This window comes from Camarhynchus parvulus, chromosome 27 (assembly GCF_901933205.1).
Source record: "Camarhynchus parvulus chromosome 27, STF_HiC, whole genome shotgun sequence".
Classification (NCBI taxonomy): domain Eukaryota; kingdom Metazoa; phylum Chordata; class Aves; order Passeriformes; family Thraupidae; genus Camarhynchus; species Camarhynchus parvulus.
The window spans coordinates 4,461,243-4,478,070 of NC_044597.1; the positions used below are offsets into that span (position 1 = coordinate 4,461,243).

Below are 16,828 nucleotides of genomic sequence, written 5' to 3' on the forward strand. Positions count from 1 at the left end.
ACACACAGTTACACCTCTTGGGACTGGTCATAAACTCCAGACACTGCTGGGGGTGTTCCCTGACCCTCAGTACTGCTCTCAGAAATGTGACAAAGTCACCCCTTCCTGCAGAAATCCTTGCACCACCCCACACCACGTTCCTTCTGTGCCAGCAGATGATGCTGTGTTAGTCAGCACTGGGGACCAGACACACCAGGGAGGTTTGGGAGGGAGAATTTCGCCCAGATTTCCACCCAGCTCCTGCAGGATCCATCCAGTTCAGCACAGAAAGTTCCCTTCAAGCCTCTGAAACACCCACTTGTTCTAACAATTACGTAAACAGAGACCCAAACTGGAGGAAGCCCCAGCCCAGCAGCACTGTGATCTCACTTAGGGGTTCTTCAGTTGGTGTTGCAGAGCACTTTTATCCCTGGCTGTTGTAAATTCCCATCTCTCCTGACAGGCTGCTCTCTGCCTCCCAGCCCCGTGCCCCTTCCACCTGGGTCAATCTAATTAGGAGATCAGAAATGGGGAGGAGTTAAAGTTTGTACTCCAAGGCACTCAAAGCAAAGCCCTTTCCCCCCATCTTCAACTAATTGGGAGGAGAAGCTGCTGACATCCTCCCCAGTGTTGGGAAACTCGTCCTGGGGGATCAGCCCTTTCCTGGTGACAGGAACAATGCTGTTAATCCAGCCCTGATCCCTCCCAAATTCAGCTGAACTGGAGCAAGGCTGGAGCCACCGAGCATCTCTGCCTTTGAAGGGGAAGACCATTAAATAATTGAACTTCTCCTCCTGAATCAGAAGCTGGCTGGCTCTGGGCAGTGCCTCCCCACCCTGCTGTGGCTCCAGGCTCCAGTGCAAGCCATGCCAGTGCCTGCAGCACAGGAGGGAAGCTGCACACTGCAGATCCCGCAGGGAACAAGGAGAAATGTGTTAGGAGCTTTGGCTGCAGGGCAAAAAGCTCCATCCACAATTTCTGCCTGAGCCCCAAGCCCAGCAGCATCCCCAGGCCAATGGGAGCAGCCAAGCCAGCCCGTGGAATGTGGAGCTGGGGGAAAAGGCAGAGCTTCCCCCAGGACCTGCCCAGGAGAGCCAGAGCTGAGGTCCAACAGGTGAGGTGTCCTGCTGCCCTGGCTCCTCACCACAGCTCACAGCACCACCAGGCAGCCTTTGGCCCCTGAGCTGGGCCCCTGGGACATTCCCAAACCCAGGAGGGGTGGAAAACACAAAGGAAAGGTCTAAGGGATGCTGGAGCACTATGTGGTGAACTCAAAGCTTTACCCAAGGCTGCCCTCCCAGCCCCACACACTGTTTTTCAATGCCTCCAGACACACAGGCAGCTCCTGCTGAGCCCCCAGAGGCAGCACTGCGCTGGCACACTCAGGGACACCCCATCCAGAGCTGGGGTGGCAGCAGGATGCTTTGGAAGAGCAATGGACATGCCTGGCAGTGGGAAAAGGCCCTGCTGGCTGCAGCCCGTGCCTCCAGCAGCAGTCAGCAGTGGATATTTAAGGGGAAAGTACAAGGAACAGGATCAGCGTGGGAGCTTTTCCATGGTTAGACCTGCCATCCTTGCCTTTTTTCCTCCTCCCTCCTCTTTGGGAAAGCCAATTCCAAGAGTTATTGGAGCAGACATGCAAACCAGATGGCACGTGTCCTGCTGGAACAAGCTGCACACGCCAGGGGAGCCCCACTCCACCTTGCCAGGGCCACGTCCAGGTCCTCCTCTTCTCAGGTGGGAGTTAAGGCGCCCACCCAACAGATCCAAGGAAATCAAAACAAAAACAGGTGAAAAAAAGCATGATTAGGGACACGCCAGCACCATGCAAGGCACGCAGAACCGCAGCACAAGGGTCTGTCAATCCAGCCCAGGATTGAGTGAGGAGGGAGGGCAGGGAGGGAGCAGCAGCGCCTGGGTCAGTCACGGCACGCTCCAGGCCAGCTCCAAGCAGCAGCAGCCCCGGTGGCAGCAAGCTGCAGTGCTGGAGCACACACCTTTGAGCAGAGGGACACGGCTGCCCCTGTCTGCAGCCAGCCCACCGGGCTTCCTCCGGGGCGGCCGGCGGCCCCCCGAGGCTGGCACAGCCTCTCCCAGAGCAGCATCTTCATCCTTCACAGCATCTTCTGCCTCAGCAGGGAGTTTGGCTGTTTCTTGCACGGGCCCAGAATCTTCTCCCTCCTTGGGCTCAGCCTCTTTTGGGGAGACACCTCCAGAAGGCTCTGCCAGGGCGGTGTCTGCGCCTCCCTCTCCCCCCAGCAGCTCTCGCTTCTCCTCTTGGTCCTCTCCTGCTTTATGCGACTCAGTTTCAACCAGAAGTGCCTCTCCTGGGGTGTCTCTGAGGACACCTTTGGACTTGCTTTCTCCATCAGATTCTTCACGAGTCTCCTGGGCAGCTGCTGGACACGAGCCCTTTTCAGGTCCCGGAGAAACACGCTGATCCACGAGGGAAGGCAAACCCTGCCCAGGAGTTTCATCAACATCCCGGTCCTCATCCCTCTCCCGTCCACCAGAACCTTCCTTGACCGTGGCTCTGGCACACAAAGGTCCATCTTTGCGGTCACCTGTGCCTGCTGCTCCTGCCAGGCCCAGCTCTGGCTCTGCACTGCTGCCTTCTCTGCCTGCCTGGTCCCTGCTGCCTCCAGAGCCTTGGTACATGTCCAGGGGGATTGGGATGGTGACCTCGATCCTGGTGGGAGCTGCTGCTGGAGCCTTGGCTTCACGGGGCAGGGGTGGCTGCTGAGGGCCCAGCCCCTGCTCTGGGGGCTGGCTGGCACCTTTCACTGCCTCTCCCACACGCTCCTGAGGGCCAGGCTGGAGCTTTGCAGAGCTCGGCTCGCCTGGAGCTGAAGACGTGGGGTGTGAAGCACGGGCAAGAAATTAGCACAGGCATGTCAAACATCACGTAATGGGAGAGACTCAGCATTTCTACTGGCAATCAAGGGTAAAAGCAAGTCCCACCCCGCCCCACGGAACAGACAGCTCACTCCTAGAGTGGTTTTTGCCTTTAGAGAGCTCTGATCCCCATGGGAATCAGGAACAGCACCTTAGATCAGATTCCTGCCTGGACCCAGCTTGGAGGTGGCCGGGTTCACCCTGCATCCTTGAGCTGGTTTAGCTGTAGAGGTTTCCAGAAGCCAGGAACATTCCCATTTTCCCTAACACCACCACTGGACCATCAGTTTGCTGGTCAGTGCCCATCTCTTCTTGCCCCAAGGGCCTGAGCAAGGGCCAGAGCTCTGCCCTCCTTCCTGACCTCACAGAACCCTGCTGGCCTCCCCTCCCCTTGGGAGATGCTCAGGCACACACAGCGCTGGCTTCAGAGCTCAAACCTCCTCTGCTCTGCCCTTGGATCATTCCCACTGCCCAGGAGCTTGGGAAGGGCACTCCCATGCCATGCCAGAGCCGGGAAAGGACTGGGGAGAAGAACGTGGCTGCAGCCACAGGGCCACAGCAGTTTGGGACCCCTGAGAGCTCCAGTGCTGCTCTCTGCCATCACTTGGGCTGGGTGACATTTGAACCCCAGAACCTGAGGCCACAGAGGCAAAGATTTGTCTGATTCTCTTTTCTTTTTTGGAGTGAGTGTGTGAAAGAGGGGATTCTGTTCTGTCACTGCTCTGTGCATGACACAGACATTTACAATCCCAACCAACAACTGCTGCATGGAGCCAGGTCTTCCAATTGAGCCGGAGCTTTTCTGTTGGAAATCCCTCCAGCTGAAGGAAAGATGCCCTGAGCAATGGAGAATTCACCTGGGTACATTGCTTTGGAGTTAACCAGCCCTGTAAGGATGTGCCTCTCGTATTATGAGCTGGTTCAGCCTCAAGGACCCTTTGGTCTCTTTGAGCACTGATCAGGTAAAGAGCCTAAATCAGAGGCCTGAGATCACAGCTGTGGCTTTGGCAGATTAACAAACAAGACTGAAACAAGAAAAGATGAAGTCAAGACCAACTTGGTCTTTCATCAGTGTCCTCCCCTTTTTAAGAGGATATCGCAGTTAAGTGAAACAACCACACCAAGAGCTCGTGTGTGACAGCTGAAAGATCCCAGGATGGGGCAGAAAGGGCTTAGTAAAAACCTGGTGAGAAACAGCACCAAAACCAGGGCAGAGAGAAGAGAGAACTTCGACCCCTCAACTAACAATCCTGATTTCTTTTTTATAATGGAGCCACTATTTCATACTTAGAAGAGCTGACAGTCCAAAAACCACTGGCCAGGCAAGTAAAGGTTTTATTCCAATTGCAGGGAGCAGAGTGCACAGAACTGGGCTCATCTCTGTGTGGAAAGCAACAACAACCTGAATTCTGCCCTGAGCTCAGAAGGCAAAACCTATTTACTTCTGTAAAAGACATGGATGTCTAAGTGCACTAATGGAGCCATGAAGAGGAAAGACACTGCTCAACTGGATTTGTTATGTTTGCTGCACAGGAAAATGCTTCACAAAATGGCTTTTGACTGAGATTTTAAGCAGCACAATAAATTAGTGCTGTGGTGTGCAGTGCAGGCAGGACAGAAACACCACAGGGAGCCTCAACCCCTAAGTCTGCCCCATGGAATCAAGCACTGGGGGCTTTGGGAAAACCAATTTTCCATCAAGTCTGAACTGAGGAGAGTCAAGAGAAACTTTCCAGGTAGCCAAATGGCCCCTGGGTAATTTTCAGGCCAGCTAAGCAGACACACAATGAATGCTGTGAGAACACTCACTGCCCACTGTGTCTGCCTTCCTCACTCCCATTCCCCAAGACTGGGATGAGGAGAAAAATCTGTTGATTTTTCTGATTTTCTGAGAAAAATCTGTTGAAGTCAGGGTATGAGTGAGTGGGTTTGAGTCCTGTTTTACTTTAGAAAGTCACAGTAATTAAACAATTTGCTGGTTTCACGTGTGAGCACAGGGCCTACACTGCCTCTGCTCAATCTGAGCAGCTCCTCTGGCCCCAGCACATCCCAGCTCTGCCCATCAGCTCTTCCAGCCTGGAGAACGCCCTGGTTTCACAGCTGGACAAACAAGCACCATGACTTTGGCCATCTGAGAGGGAGATGTGGTGCATGAGGAGCTGAAATGAGTATGTTGGAACATCCCAAGTGTGTATGGCCCTGCTCTGCCAGGAACAGGGAGAACTGCACGGCTGCTGAGCAGGGCAGAGCATTTCCTCACAGAACAGGATTCCCAAGCCACCACCAACCAGCTGCACACGTGGGCAGCACCACCTGGTCCCAATGACAGACAATTTGAGACAAGTGACCCACCTTGAGTGGCATCTCCTGCAGCGTGGTCCTCCAGGTTGGGAGTGGCTCCTACGCCCGCCTCTTCAGCTGCTCCCAGGTCGGAGAAAGAAGGGGAAAAACATGATCAAAAGGAGAGTTAAGTTTAAGCACGTGCCTGGAGAATGAATGTGCCTCCCTGCTGAGGCTGCCCAGCAGAATGAGCAGGATCTCTGCTGTATCACAGTGTGTTAGGAAATCTCCCCAACACCGATGATGGGTCTGGGTAGATCTGTTCAGCCCCTGCTCTACAGAGCAGAGTGGTGTTTCACCAGCTTCCACATCCTGAATGGCAGGTTAGTGCAAGCTCTTCCAGGCAGAAAACAGGCTGTTAAGGAGCAAGGAAACCTGGGGATGCATATCCTCTTCTACCCCCACCTGGCCTTTACATGGCCAGCAGCATTTCCATGTATGTCTCTTACCTGAGCTCACCTCCTTGGTGTCTGTGACCAAGCTGTGAACCCTGCCAAGGCTGTGTGAGACCAGTAATTCCAAGCCTGATACAAAGCTAGAGAAATCCTGAACTTCAGGGCTACAGGTACATCAGAGAAGCATGGTTTTCCTCACAGTGATGATGGTTTGTCTCCATCAGCATTGTTTTCAGTTTATTCTCTGGCTACTTTCAAACTAGCTTAAACAATGATATTGGTATGCCACAGTTCTCCAGTCAAACTAGGACGACTTCTGTTTTCCCCATTATTTTCCAAGCAGCTCAGGATACACTGGCTCCCTGGGACAGTCAGACCTTGCACCAGAGCCCGCGTGTTTCAGCCCAGCAGCTCAGGGACTGGATGCAGCGCAGAAATTTCCCTGCTGTGAGTTTGTCTCAGTGCTTGGCACTGGCAGAAGCCCTTTTCTACCCGCTGCTTTTCTCAGGTCCTGCCTGATCTTTCCAGGGAAAGCCACTGGCTATGGCACGGGGCACACGTCCTCATTTCTCACACACAGACCTGCCCTCCCAGATCCTGCTCTCCCACACACAGCACTGCCACAGTCACTCCCTGCTCTGCCTCTGAAAGGCCTCATCCTTCCCTGGAAAACCAGGCCCAGGTGCAGTGAGTGCCCACAGGGCATTCAGGCTGAATTAGTCACTTCACTTCCTCTGCATTACCCTCAGCAGCACTGCTGCAGTGGCCTGGTTTTCACCTGCCACTCCAAAGACACCCGCGGGGCTGGGCAGAGCCCAAGAGCTGCAGGACGGGCACCCAAGGGGCTGCTGGCACAGGAGCAACCCAGAACTGCAGGTAGGAGCCTGGAGGTGGGTGCCAAAGCCACCACAGAGACACCAGGCAGAAGGATGGTCAGATGTGGAGCAGAGGAAGAGAGAAGAAAAGGCTGCGAGCTCCCCCCAGGATGGGGAAGGCAAGAGGACAGCTCCGAGTGAGGAATTCTCTGGAGAAGAAGGAAGCAGCACTGGGAGCAGTGTCCCTGTGAGAGATTTCGTGGTGTTGTCTCACAGCACCGACCAGTCCAGCTCTCTGCTCTGCCTGCAGCAAGAGATGAAGCTGCACCTCGGTCTCCCTCACCTGTGGTTCCTTCTGGGATCTCCCCGTGCTGTTCCGCACCACCCTGATCCTCGTGGTCTCCTTCCTCCACTAAAGGTGCTGTGGCATCTGAAAAACAACACAGCTTTCACACAGCTGCTGAGAGGCAAAGCCCTCTGGAGGCCAGGATGGGCCTGAAGAACTTTCTGCTCGGAGAAGCACTCAGAGCTGGTGGAGGGAACAACTGAGCACGGCACAGCAAAGCCAGAGCCACAGGGACACCGCGAGCTGCCCCCTGGCACACAGCGTGCCACAACCTGCTCCCTACACTTCTGAAGGGAGTCTTTTGGACAAAAAGGGAGCCTTTTTGTCCAAAAATCCACCACTGAAAGCAGCCCCTGGGGCACAGCAATCCTGCATGGAGACACAGCTGGGCTGGAGCAGGACAGAACAGCTCCCCTGGGCTGCACCAAACACCCCAGTGCGGCTGCATCGTGCTCTGGGGCACAGGGACACCCAGCTCCACCTGCCACAGGGGTGGCTGCTCGTCCTGGCAGCCCCACTCCAACTGGAAAGCAGGATCAAATCCCCTCCTGCACCAGATGGGCTCTATGTCCTGATTTCCTGAGGAACTTTCCCAACAATCACTCAGCCCATGCCTCCAGTGGGACAGAGCTGGGACTGCTCAGCATTTGTGCCCAGTTTTCCTTCCTTTCAGAACAATTTTGCAAGCTAAAGCCTCTACCTCACGTCTCCAAAGGCAGATTCTTGGGATTAAAGCAGCAAAAAGTGAAGGTAATTACAACAGTGAACAAGTCTCTGGACCACTCTGGAATCAGAGCCTTTCTACCCACGAGGCACTCGGGACCTGGGGAGCACAGTGACACAAAGCTGTGTCACTCAACACAGGACTGCTCCTGGCTGCACTGCCAGGACCTTGCAGAGCCCCTGCAAAGCCTGCAGCAAACAAACCTTCCTGAGCTGTAAGGAACAATTCACCTCTCTGCTCTCCAGCCCACTCTGCACCTCACTCTGCAGCACAGCAAACGCCACTAGTGATGAGACCGGCAAAGGGGTTTCTCCTCCTGAGAAACCCCACCAGGACACGGCGCGGGGACTCTCTGGTGAGGTTTACCACGACCCCATCCATCGTGGTTCCCAAGCAGAAAGTCAAAGAGCTCCCACCTTCCGTAGTTGGGGTGCTCTTAGCGTCAGATGTTTCAGAAACAGGCTCATCCGATCCATCATCGACTGGTATCTGAAGGGGATAGCCTGGAAAACATTCAAACACTTACAACAAGTCCTTGGCTATCACCTGGGGCCTGGGGGTTACCAACTCTCATTGCCCAGAGCCACAGCTGCAAGAAGCTGCAGCTGGAGAGTGAAAACCACCTGAACTAAAAGCAAGCAAAGCGTGAAAATGCCAACCAAAAGCACCAGGGTGACCACCAAAAGGAACAAAAAGGAAACCCACCAGCAAAAGAAAAGCCCAGTGAACCGGGCAGGCAGAAACAGCAAAGCATGGCACAAGCAGGCAGGGAGATCTCAGCAACGTAAGGAGGAAAGATGTGCAGCTTCTGAACCTCTGTTGTCCTCTCCTTCCCTCCCAGAGCAGGCTGAGCACTCCCAGGACTGCAAACCAGCCCGTGGTGGTGATGGGGCTGGAGCAGGACAACATTCTGTGCCAAGAAACGGTGGCAAAAGTCTTCTGGAAGAGCAGGGCAAGAGGCACAAGCCTCCCCTCAGCAAGGGTGCGGGCAAATCAAATAATGAGGGCTGGAAAAAGTGATTTGGGGAAGAAGAAGCGAAATCCCTGGGAGCCTGTGGTGTGTGAGACAAGCTGAGAGGAGCTGTCAGACCGCAGTGCTGCAGAGCCAGGATGAATGGAGGCTCTGGATGCTCTCCAGGACAGAGGCCATCCATTTATCTGGCCAAAGAGGCGTCCAAAGCACCTCAAGAAAAGGAAATTAAGATGATGTTTATATGGAGCATAGCCAGGAGTGAGTCCCACCAGGTTTGCTGGCAGCGCGGGTTTCCAAGCTCAGCTGTGGAGCACGGTGGAATGAGAAAGGAAAAGCTTCTGAAGAAATGCAGGACTGAAATATGGTGAGGAGGACTCCAGCATGGCCCCCACTCCCAGAGCTCTCTGCTCAGCTGTCCCCAGGTCCCTGTGCAGGTGAGGAAAGCAGGCAGCAAGCAGCGTCCTCGAGCTGTGACCCCAAATAAAAACAGTGCTGTGTTTCCTGAGCAAACTGAGGAGTGGACACAAACACACACTTGCAAAGCTGCAGCAGTGGGATCCCCCCTAGCCTGGGGTTATTCTGCTCCGTGGACAGTGAGATCCACGAGCAGCATTTTGCCAGGCCTGTGCACGTTGGAGCATCTTGTGGGCTCCCTGTGGTGCCCTGGCTGACCCTCGGTGTCCTTCCAAGGACCCCTCACACCACCACCGTGTTCTCCCTCTCCCTCCTTGGACCCAGCAGTGGCCCAGGCAGGTCCTTCACCACCTCCTGGACGTGCTCACCTGATGAGAAGTGCTTTTCCTGGCCAGGTGCGTGATCCTCCATCATGGCGGTGTCCTGAGGCTGCTCTGCCACCTCTCAGCAAAGGTACCTGAAAAGGAGAGTAAAAACTCACACCCATTAGGCAAAACCTGACCCCACAGGAGCAAAGGGAAGGTCTGGGCAGTCCTGCACAAGCAAAAGCATGTGCCAGTCACTGCATCCCTCACAGCAAACACAGAGGCAGCTCCTGCCAGCTGCACTCAGGTTCCAGGAGTATTTAAGATGTGCCAAGCAAAACGAGCACCCTGGTGCACCCAGGACACTGCTCTGGCACAGCTCTGCCCCGGGAGGTCCCTGAGAGCAGCAGGCTAAGTGCTGACTGACTCCTGTGCATGCTCCAAACTCTGCATTTCCCAGCTGAACCAGTCTGCCAAGAGCTGTATTTGCTGGTGAGGGGTGATGCTGCCGTGGGAAGGGATCCTTCCACCCCTGTGCACACACCCAGCAGGGATACACAGCTACCACAGCACACTCATCATCTTAAAAGCCACCCAAAAGTGACATATGACGGGACACCAGGACTGTCCAGAGATGGATTTTGGACTCTTAGGGGAGAGGGTCTCGCTCAGCTGTGGCTGTGAGGGGACAGCACAGCCCCTGCTTTAACCCCAAACCCTTCGTGCAGGGCTCAGAGAGCCCCAGCACAGCACAGAGCAAAGCAAACAGGGCAGGGCTGGGAGCAGGAAGGTGCCAAACCTCCCAGCCCTTGATCTGCAGAAGGAAATGAAATCTCCAACAACCATTATCTGCCTCCTGGTGCAGGGGGCTCTGCGCTGGATGGACAGACAGTGCTTTTAGCTGGTTAATTACAGCCATTGGCAGTGATTAATAATCAGCTATTAGTGCGATCACATGCTCAGCAGTGGAGCTCAGGTTACCAGCAGCAAGGAGGAAACTTGTGGTTTTGTCTGCTGGCAATAAATTAACTGCATGGATGGAACCACACGAGAGAAACTCCAGGGCCAGCAACCAGATCTCTCACCCAGCTTTTTTTTTTTTAAGCCTTAGCAAGATGACTCTGCAATTTAATTACTGCCTTAGACAGCTACAAAGCCATTGGACAGGACTGGAGAACCAGGGAAGCTGGAGAGCTTGCACTGCAATGAAATCACTGATAAAAATGGAGGTATAAAATAAGAAAGAATTAAGTATCTAATTTTTGCTCTAATTGGTGGGCCCTAATAATTTGGACATATGGCTGCCCTCCTCCCAGTGCTCAAAGGATCACATTGATTATATCCAGGCCTCAAGTGGCTGATGCTTGATATTATTTACAGCACTGAAATACTAAAATATAGTGTTAAAAAGCAACCTAGGCACAAACCTGAGGGTAAAATGACACAGAGAGGTGCTGCTTTGGTGCCCTCTGTGCCCCTGGCACTGGGTACAGCAGCTTTCCCAAAGCACTGCCCTGTCCTGGGCAGGAAAATGTGGATGGCAGCAGCAGCTCCTGCCCCTGCAGCCACTCTCTGCTCACCACACACCTCCCAGCAGCGACACCTTTGCTTCTCAGCTGCACATCCAGGGAAAAAAACCACCCAAATCTGCTGTGCTGCATCTGCACCAGGCTGTTTCCTCCCTCTGCCTCCTCTCCTCGCTCCCTCCCGGGTGTTTTTTGGAGAAGAGCAGCCAAGTGTCCCCCCACATCTGCTCCTTTCTTGCCTCTGGACAATTTCCTGGGGCACCATGCAGAGGGGACTGCTTGCTGAAGGTTCATCTGCTGGCTCCATGGACAGCATCTCCCCGGGGAAAACCTTGCATTTCTCCTGGGCATGCAGGGCTGCAGCCTGGGGATGTCCTTGCACTTCTGGGCATGCAGGGCTGCAGCCCTGGGGATGTCCTTGCACTTCTGGGCATGCAGGGCTGCAGCCCTGGCGCTGTGATTCAGCAGACGCTGCTGTGGGCAGGGCTGGTGCTCACCTGCCTGCCCTGGCCAGCCAGTGCCAGGGCTCTGCAGCACAGAGGAAGGGCCAGGGCTGTGCAGAGCAGCTGGGGATGCTGCTCCCTGCCTGTGCTGCTCAGGGACAGGCAGGGCCAGCCCCCACTCCCACCATGGCACGGCACAGTGCAGCTCGGGAGGATGCAGGCATTAATTTTTCAGAGACAGTCTGAGAGGAAGAGCTGCCTTCCTGTTACAGGGAAAAAAGCACGACCGAGAGCATGGAGGTTCATCACTGAAACACTCAGGGGGACCCTGGGGGCACCTCAAACCCAGCTGCAGCCCAGGCAACGCCCCAGTGCCCCTTCCTTCAGACACAGAGGTGTGGGGGTGAGGCCTGGATGGCTCTGGAGAGCAGAAACGTCTCCCAGCAGATGGAGCACAGCGTCCTCCTGCTGCTCCTCAGAGTCCCCTGCGCCTGAGCCAGCCTCAGTGGGGAACAAACCCACCTCCAGCTGGCACGGCAGGGAGGGAAAGTCTCAGCTTGGCCTTGGGTTTTCACTCAGGTAATGAACTCCTGTGACCAAAGAGAATTTAAATCTTATTAAAGTGGCATACTCAAACTGGAACTCTCAAAGATGGGCTGAAAATTCTGAAAGAAGTCCACAGTGATAATCCTCTTTGTTTTTGCTTTTGAGTGGGGGAAGGGGAAATCCCTCTCGGAGAAAAACATAACATCAAGGGGGGAAAAAAATTCTAAAATATTCTTTAAAATGTAAAAGCAGCTCCGCCTTGAAGCAATGGCTCAGTGATGCATAATTAGAGCAAAGAAAGCTGCACGGAGATAAACTTGAACAGCACCCTCCACATGGCAGATAAAGCACAAACCCTCCAAAGAACCTTATCCATCCCCAGCAGAACTATTCTCCTTAACCAGGGACACTATCTAAAAAGCAACAGCCCATCCCATAATTAACAGCTCCTCCAAACCTCATGTTTTCCAAACCTGAAGCCTTCCTGGAGTTGGAAGGGACCTCAAAGCCCACACAGAGCCACCTCTGCCATGGCAGGGACACCTTCCACTATCCAAGGTTGTTCCAAACCCTGCCCAGCCTGGCCTTGGGCACTGCCAGGGATGCAGGGGCAGCCCCAGCTGTGCCAGGGCCTGCCCACCCTCACAGGGGAGAACATCCTCCTAATACCCACTCCAAACCTACTCTCTGTTTGAATCCATTCCCTTGTTCTGTCGCTGCAGGTCCTTGGAAATATTTCCCAATATTCCCATTTCCCAATATTCCCATTTCCCAATATTCCCATTTCCCAATATTCCCATTTCCCAGAGACGCTGTAAAGCCACAATTAGCTCAGCCCAAAGCTGCTCTTTGTCCCCAGCCCCACGTCCACTCTGCAGCAGCAATTCCTGCCTTACACCAACGAGGCAGCAGGACTGGGCCCAGCCAGCACGTCCCAGCAGGGCCCTGGGGAACCCAAAAACCCCACACAAAGCCTCCAGCAGCCTCTGCCTGGCGAGGGTCAGAGCCCAAACTCTCCACCCTTGGGCAGAAAGTTTCTCTGCAGTGGCAGGGAGATAAACCCAGGGCTGCAGACGAGGTGAGCCCAAGGTGTCCCAGTGAGGGAGGGGAGAGGGCAGATCCAGGAGCACCCAGCTGGGCAATCTGTGCCAGGCACCACCAGCCCTGGCACAAAGGAGAGAGGAACAGCCTCCCCCGAGCCCCTCAGTGCCAGGGGGTGAGTGGGTGACAGTGGGCACAGCCCAGGGGACACAGCCCCAAGCAGGGCAGGGACAATCCCGGGATCACAAGGCTGGACCAGGGGCTCGATTTACACAGCCCAGCCCAAAATAAACCCGGCCTTGGCAGAGCTGCCTGCGGGTGGTGCAGGGGCCCTGGGGCACAGGGGCAGGAAAACAGAGAATAAGGAAAGGAACATTGCAGCAGCAGGAGGGCGCAACACCCGGGGAGATGCTGGCTGGGTTTGCACTCTGGGACTCACCAGTGGCCCCACCAAGCAGCTCCACCCCCCATGCCACCCACAAAATACCCACAAAATACCCACAAAATACCCACAAAATACCCACAAAATACCCACAAAATACCCAAGTGATCACCCAGGTAACTCCCAAGCCTCTTGGCTATTGTCTCATGCTCAGCATCTTCCTTCCCCGTTATTTAATCAGAAAGGGCGCAAAGCGCTCGCTTTTGTTGTCAAAAATGAAAACTCAACAAACACGAGCTAAGTGTTACCTCTGAAAGGTGATCAAACACAAACAGGGCTTTAGGAAAGCATCATTCCGTCTGAATTACATAATTAAAACAGACTGACAGCACCGTGAAACAACATCAGCCTGAAAGGCTGTTCATAATTCATAAGCAACTTCCTTTTCATCTCCTTTGTGCTCTCCTCCAAGCACTGTTTTTCCCAGAAGCTGACAGAGGAAGGAATACGGACGATGATCTCATTAATTGCAGGCACTAATATGCAGTGAGCTGAGAAATTACATGGAATTTCAGGATATCCAGCCAAGAGGACAGAAAACTTCTTTTAGGTTCAAAGACAGATAATGTCTCTTGGAGAAACAGGGCAGAGCTGCAAAAGAAATTGTGTCCAAATTGCATGTTTTCTTTTTTTATTTTCGCTTTTTTTAAAATAGTTATTATAGTTTAAGTAACTCCTTGGAGGTGTGAAACTTTTTCCCCTTTCTCCAGGGGCTGGACTTTTCAAAGAGACACGAGATGGGTTTGGGCTCACAGCAGAACAGTTTTTGGGGCACAGGAGTCTCACCACAGCAGCATGGACACCCATCTTCTTCTCCTGCCACTCCATTCCCCCAGCACAGCCCTTACAAATCAGAGCTGCTCACGGCCAAGAGCCCTGCCAGGGGTCACCACGGGGGTCTCCAGAGCAGCCTCGTGGCCAGGAAAAGCCAAGGAACACTCACTCACACGCTGGTAAGTTCCTCAGGGCTGCTGAGAATTAAACTAACAGAATTTGCCATCCCAAATCAGCTTAGGCCCAGTTCAGCAGCTGCCTCAGGGCAGGGTAGCAATTAGAGACCAGATTATCCAGCACAAAACCCCAGCCCACGGCCTGAGCTGCAGGACAGGGCAATGGGTTTGTGTGCACGTCTCCTCTCTGCCCCAGTGAAACAACTGTGACCTGCTCCACCCTCACCCAAAGCCTGAGCATCTCCATTTCCACCTGCAGCATCTCCTGGCATTAAATAGATCTTCCTTCCTTGATCTTCCACCCCTTCTTAGTTTCCTTCTCACTTCTGCCCTGGTTGACCTGACCAACCTTTCCCAGCACCAGCACAGACCCCAGCCTTGCCCGTGAGCTCTCAGAGGGCATTTCAGGGTGCCCACAGCCCAGGGAGGTGCTGGCCCTCCAGATCACCCAGCTCATTCCATAATATGATGCAAAAACCAGGCTGCCCCTAAGTCCCCTAAGTTTAGGTAGATTAGAGCTCTGATCAGCAGGGCTTACGTGGCAGCACAAAAGGAGGCAGCAGCGGTTTGAAAGCAGCCCTGTGTGCTCAGCAGGCTCTTTGCAGAGAGGGGAGAGAAGCCTCTTTGGCAGGGATTTGCCAGGCTGCCTGAGGATTTCTTCCCACCCCCTGCTACAGCATCTTGCAGCTCCACCGAGCCCCGAGATGGTCGATGGGGGGGATAAATTCTTCCTCCCCAAAATCCCGCTCGCCTGGGAAGCCTTTAAGCAGTTGAACACGTAGAGCGGATCAAAGAGAAGGCAGATCTTATTTACCAGCTAATTCTCTCTGACTCTTCCCATCCCAGGCTGAGCCCAACCTGCTGCAAATCGGAGCCTCCCCCCTGCTGCCGCGGGTTTAAGGCAGGCTCGGCAGCTCTCGGGCTTGGAGCAGCCATTATCCACTGAACAGAAAGTGCTGGAAGGCTGATATTCCCCCAGCACTGCCTTCCCAAGGCTGGGCTCGTGCCCAGATGTGGCTGCAACACCAGGCACGGCAGAGCCCAGCACAGAGACACAGGCTGCTCCCCCAGCCTGCCCACTGCCACCAAAAGGGATGGGGAGAGGGAAAAGAAGCTCCCAAAAAATGTCCCTGGAGTTTTAATGAACTGGGACAATGGATGGCACAGCAGCTGCTCTGCCCCATCGAGTGCCTGCTTTACCTTGGCTGGCAAAGGACACCATGAGCAGGCAGAAATGGCTTTTGGAGAGATTGCACTGGCTGAAGGAAGAAAAGCAGAACAGCATCCATCCCCACTAGCTGACACTGCCACACTCGCCTGGGTGGCTCACTGGGACTGTCAGGGATGTGCCCAGGATGGGCAGCAGAGGACAGAGCTGCTGGCAGAGCAGTCTGGGGACAGGAGCCTGGCAGGGCTCACCTGCTCTGGGGACAACTGCCATCTCACAAACACAGGGCAGCTCCTGTGCCCAGCAGGGTCTCATGGCTATCACATTTTTCTTCATTGACATGAGGCCAGAAACAAGCTGACAGAACTTATTTAGTGCTCCAGTGGGTACCAAACCAGCTCCCAAGGCGGGGACAGGCTGGTGGATTCAGATCACCCCCATCTCCCCCAGTACAGCCCGTCTGGGAGGGCACTGAGCACTGCTACACCCATCCCGGGCTCCCTGCAACGTAAATCAGCCAATCAAAGAGCTGAGAAACACCCCAGAAGTCACTCTGTCAGCCAGCCACACATGGAACAGCCTCACAGGACCAGGAGGGTGAGAATCCCCACCCAGGCAGAGCTCTCAGGGTGATCCATCCCTCGGGGTGTCTGAGGCAGGCTGTGAACAGAGACTCCTTGGCTCTGCTCTTCCTCCTCGTGGGTCAAACTGTCTGCATTTGACTGCACAAACTGCCAGGCCAGTGCTGCCTCCTTTTGTGCTGCCACGTAAGCCCTGCTGATCAGAGCTCTAATCTACCTAAACTTAGGGGACTTAGGGGCAGCCTGATTTTTGCATCATATTATGGAATGAGCTGGGTGATCTGGAGGGCCAGCACCTCCCTGGGCTGTGGGCACCCTGAAATGCCCTCTGAGAGCTCACAGGGAAGGCTGGGGTCTGTGCTGGTGCTGGGAAAGGTTGGTCAGGTCAACCAGGGCAGAAGTGAGAAGGAAACTAAGAAGGGGTGGAAGATCAAGGAAGGAAGATCTATTTAATGCCAGGAGATGCTGCAGGTGGAAATGGAGATGCACCTGCACCAGCCACCCCCCAGCTGCACCTGAGCCCCACCAAGTTCTGCCTCAGGCTTGAGAAACACCTTGTGAGACACAAGGTATGTGTTTATCGCTTACTTTGATCTCAGCTGCTCCTCTTTCTTTGATTTCACAGTGCTGACAACATTTGCTGCACCCTGACAGAAGTTCTGTGAATATTCAATGCTGCCACAGTGATGAAGATATTAAATATGAAAGATTTTCCATGCCACAGCTCCAGCCTAGTGAGCGATCCCAACCAGAGCAGATGAGACACAACCAGGAGAGCCTTGTGGCCACTAATGTTGCAGGAGATTTTCTCAGGGCCAGGAAAACATTCTCCATTGGATTGGGCCATCATTTCTGAAGTTATTTTTGAGCTGTTTCAGCACATGGATAGAAAATAAAACGATGACAACGGCACCATCTGCTGCAGCTACTGTCACGCCACCATGG

At 54.1% G+C, this 16,828-nt stretch overlaps 1 protein-coding gene across 14 annotated transcripts in view; it reads right to left on the bottom strand.

Moving 5' to 3' along the window:
• Nucleotides 1–16,828, bottom strand: part of MAPT (microtubule associated protein tau) — a 44,186-nt gene that overhangs the window by 15,468 nt on the left and 11,890 nt on the right. For 12 of the 14 annotated variants that reach the window (XM_030966191.1, XM_030966184.1, XM_030966186.1 and 9 more), the window contains exons 2-5: nt 9,250–9,338; nt 7,911–7,997; nt 6,768–6,854; nt 5,227–5,292 (exon numbers count right to left, since the gene is read on the bottom strand). In XM_030966191.1, coding sequence (XP_030822051.1) covers nt 5,227–5,292; nt 6,768–6,854; nt 7,911–7,997; nt 9,250–9,295 — 286 coding nt within the window. In that variant the 5' untranslated portion in view covers nt 9,296–9,338. The remainder of the gene's footprint in view (nt 1–5,226; nt 5,293–6,767; nt 6,855–7,910; nt 7,998–9,249; nt 9,339–16,828) is intronic. The other 2 variants (XM_030966188.1, XM_030966182.1) reach the window with 1 other exon arrangement.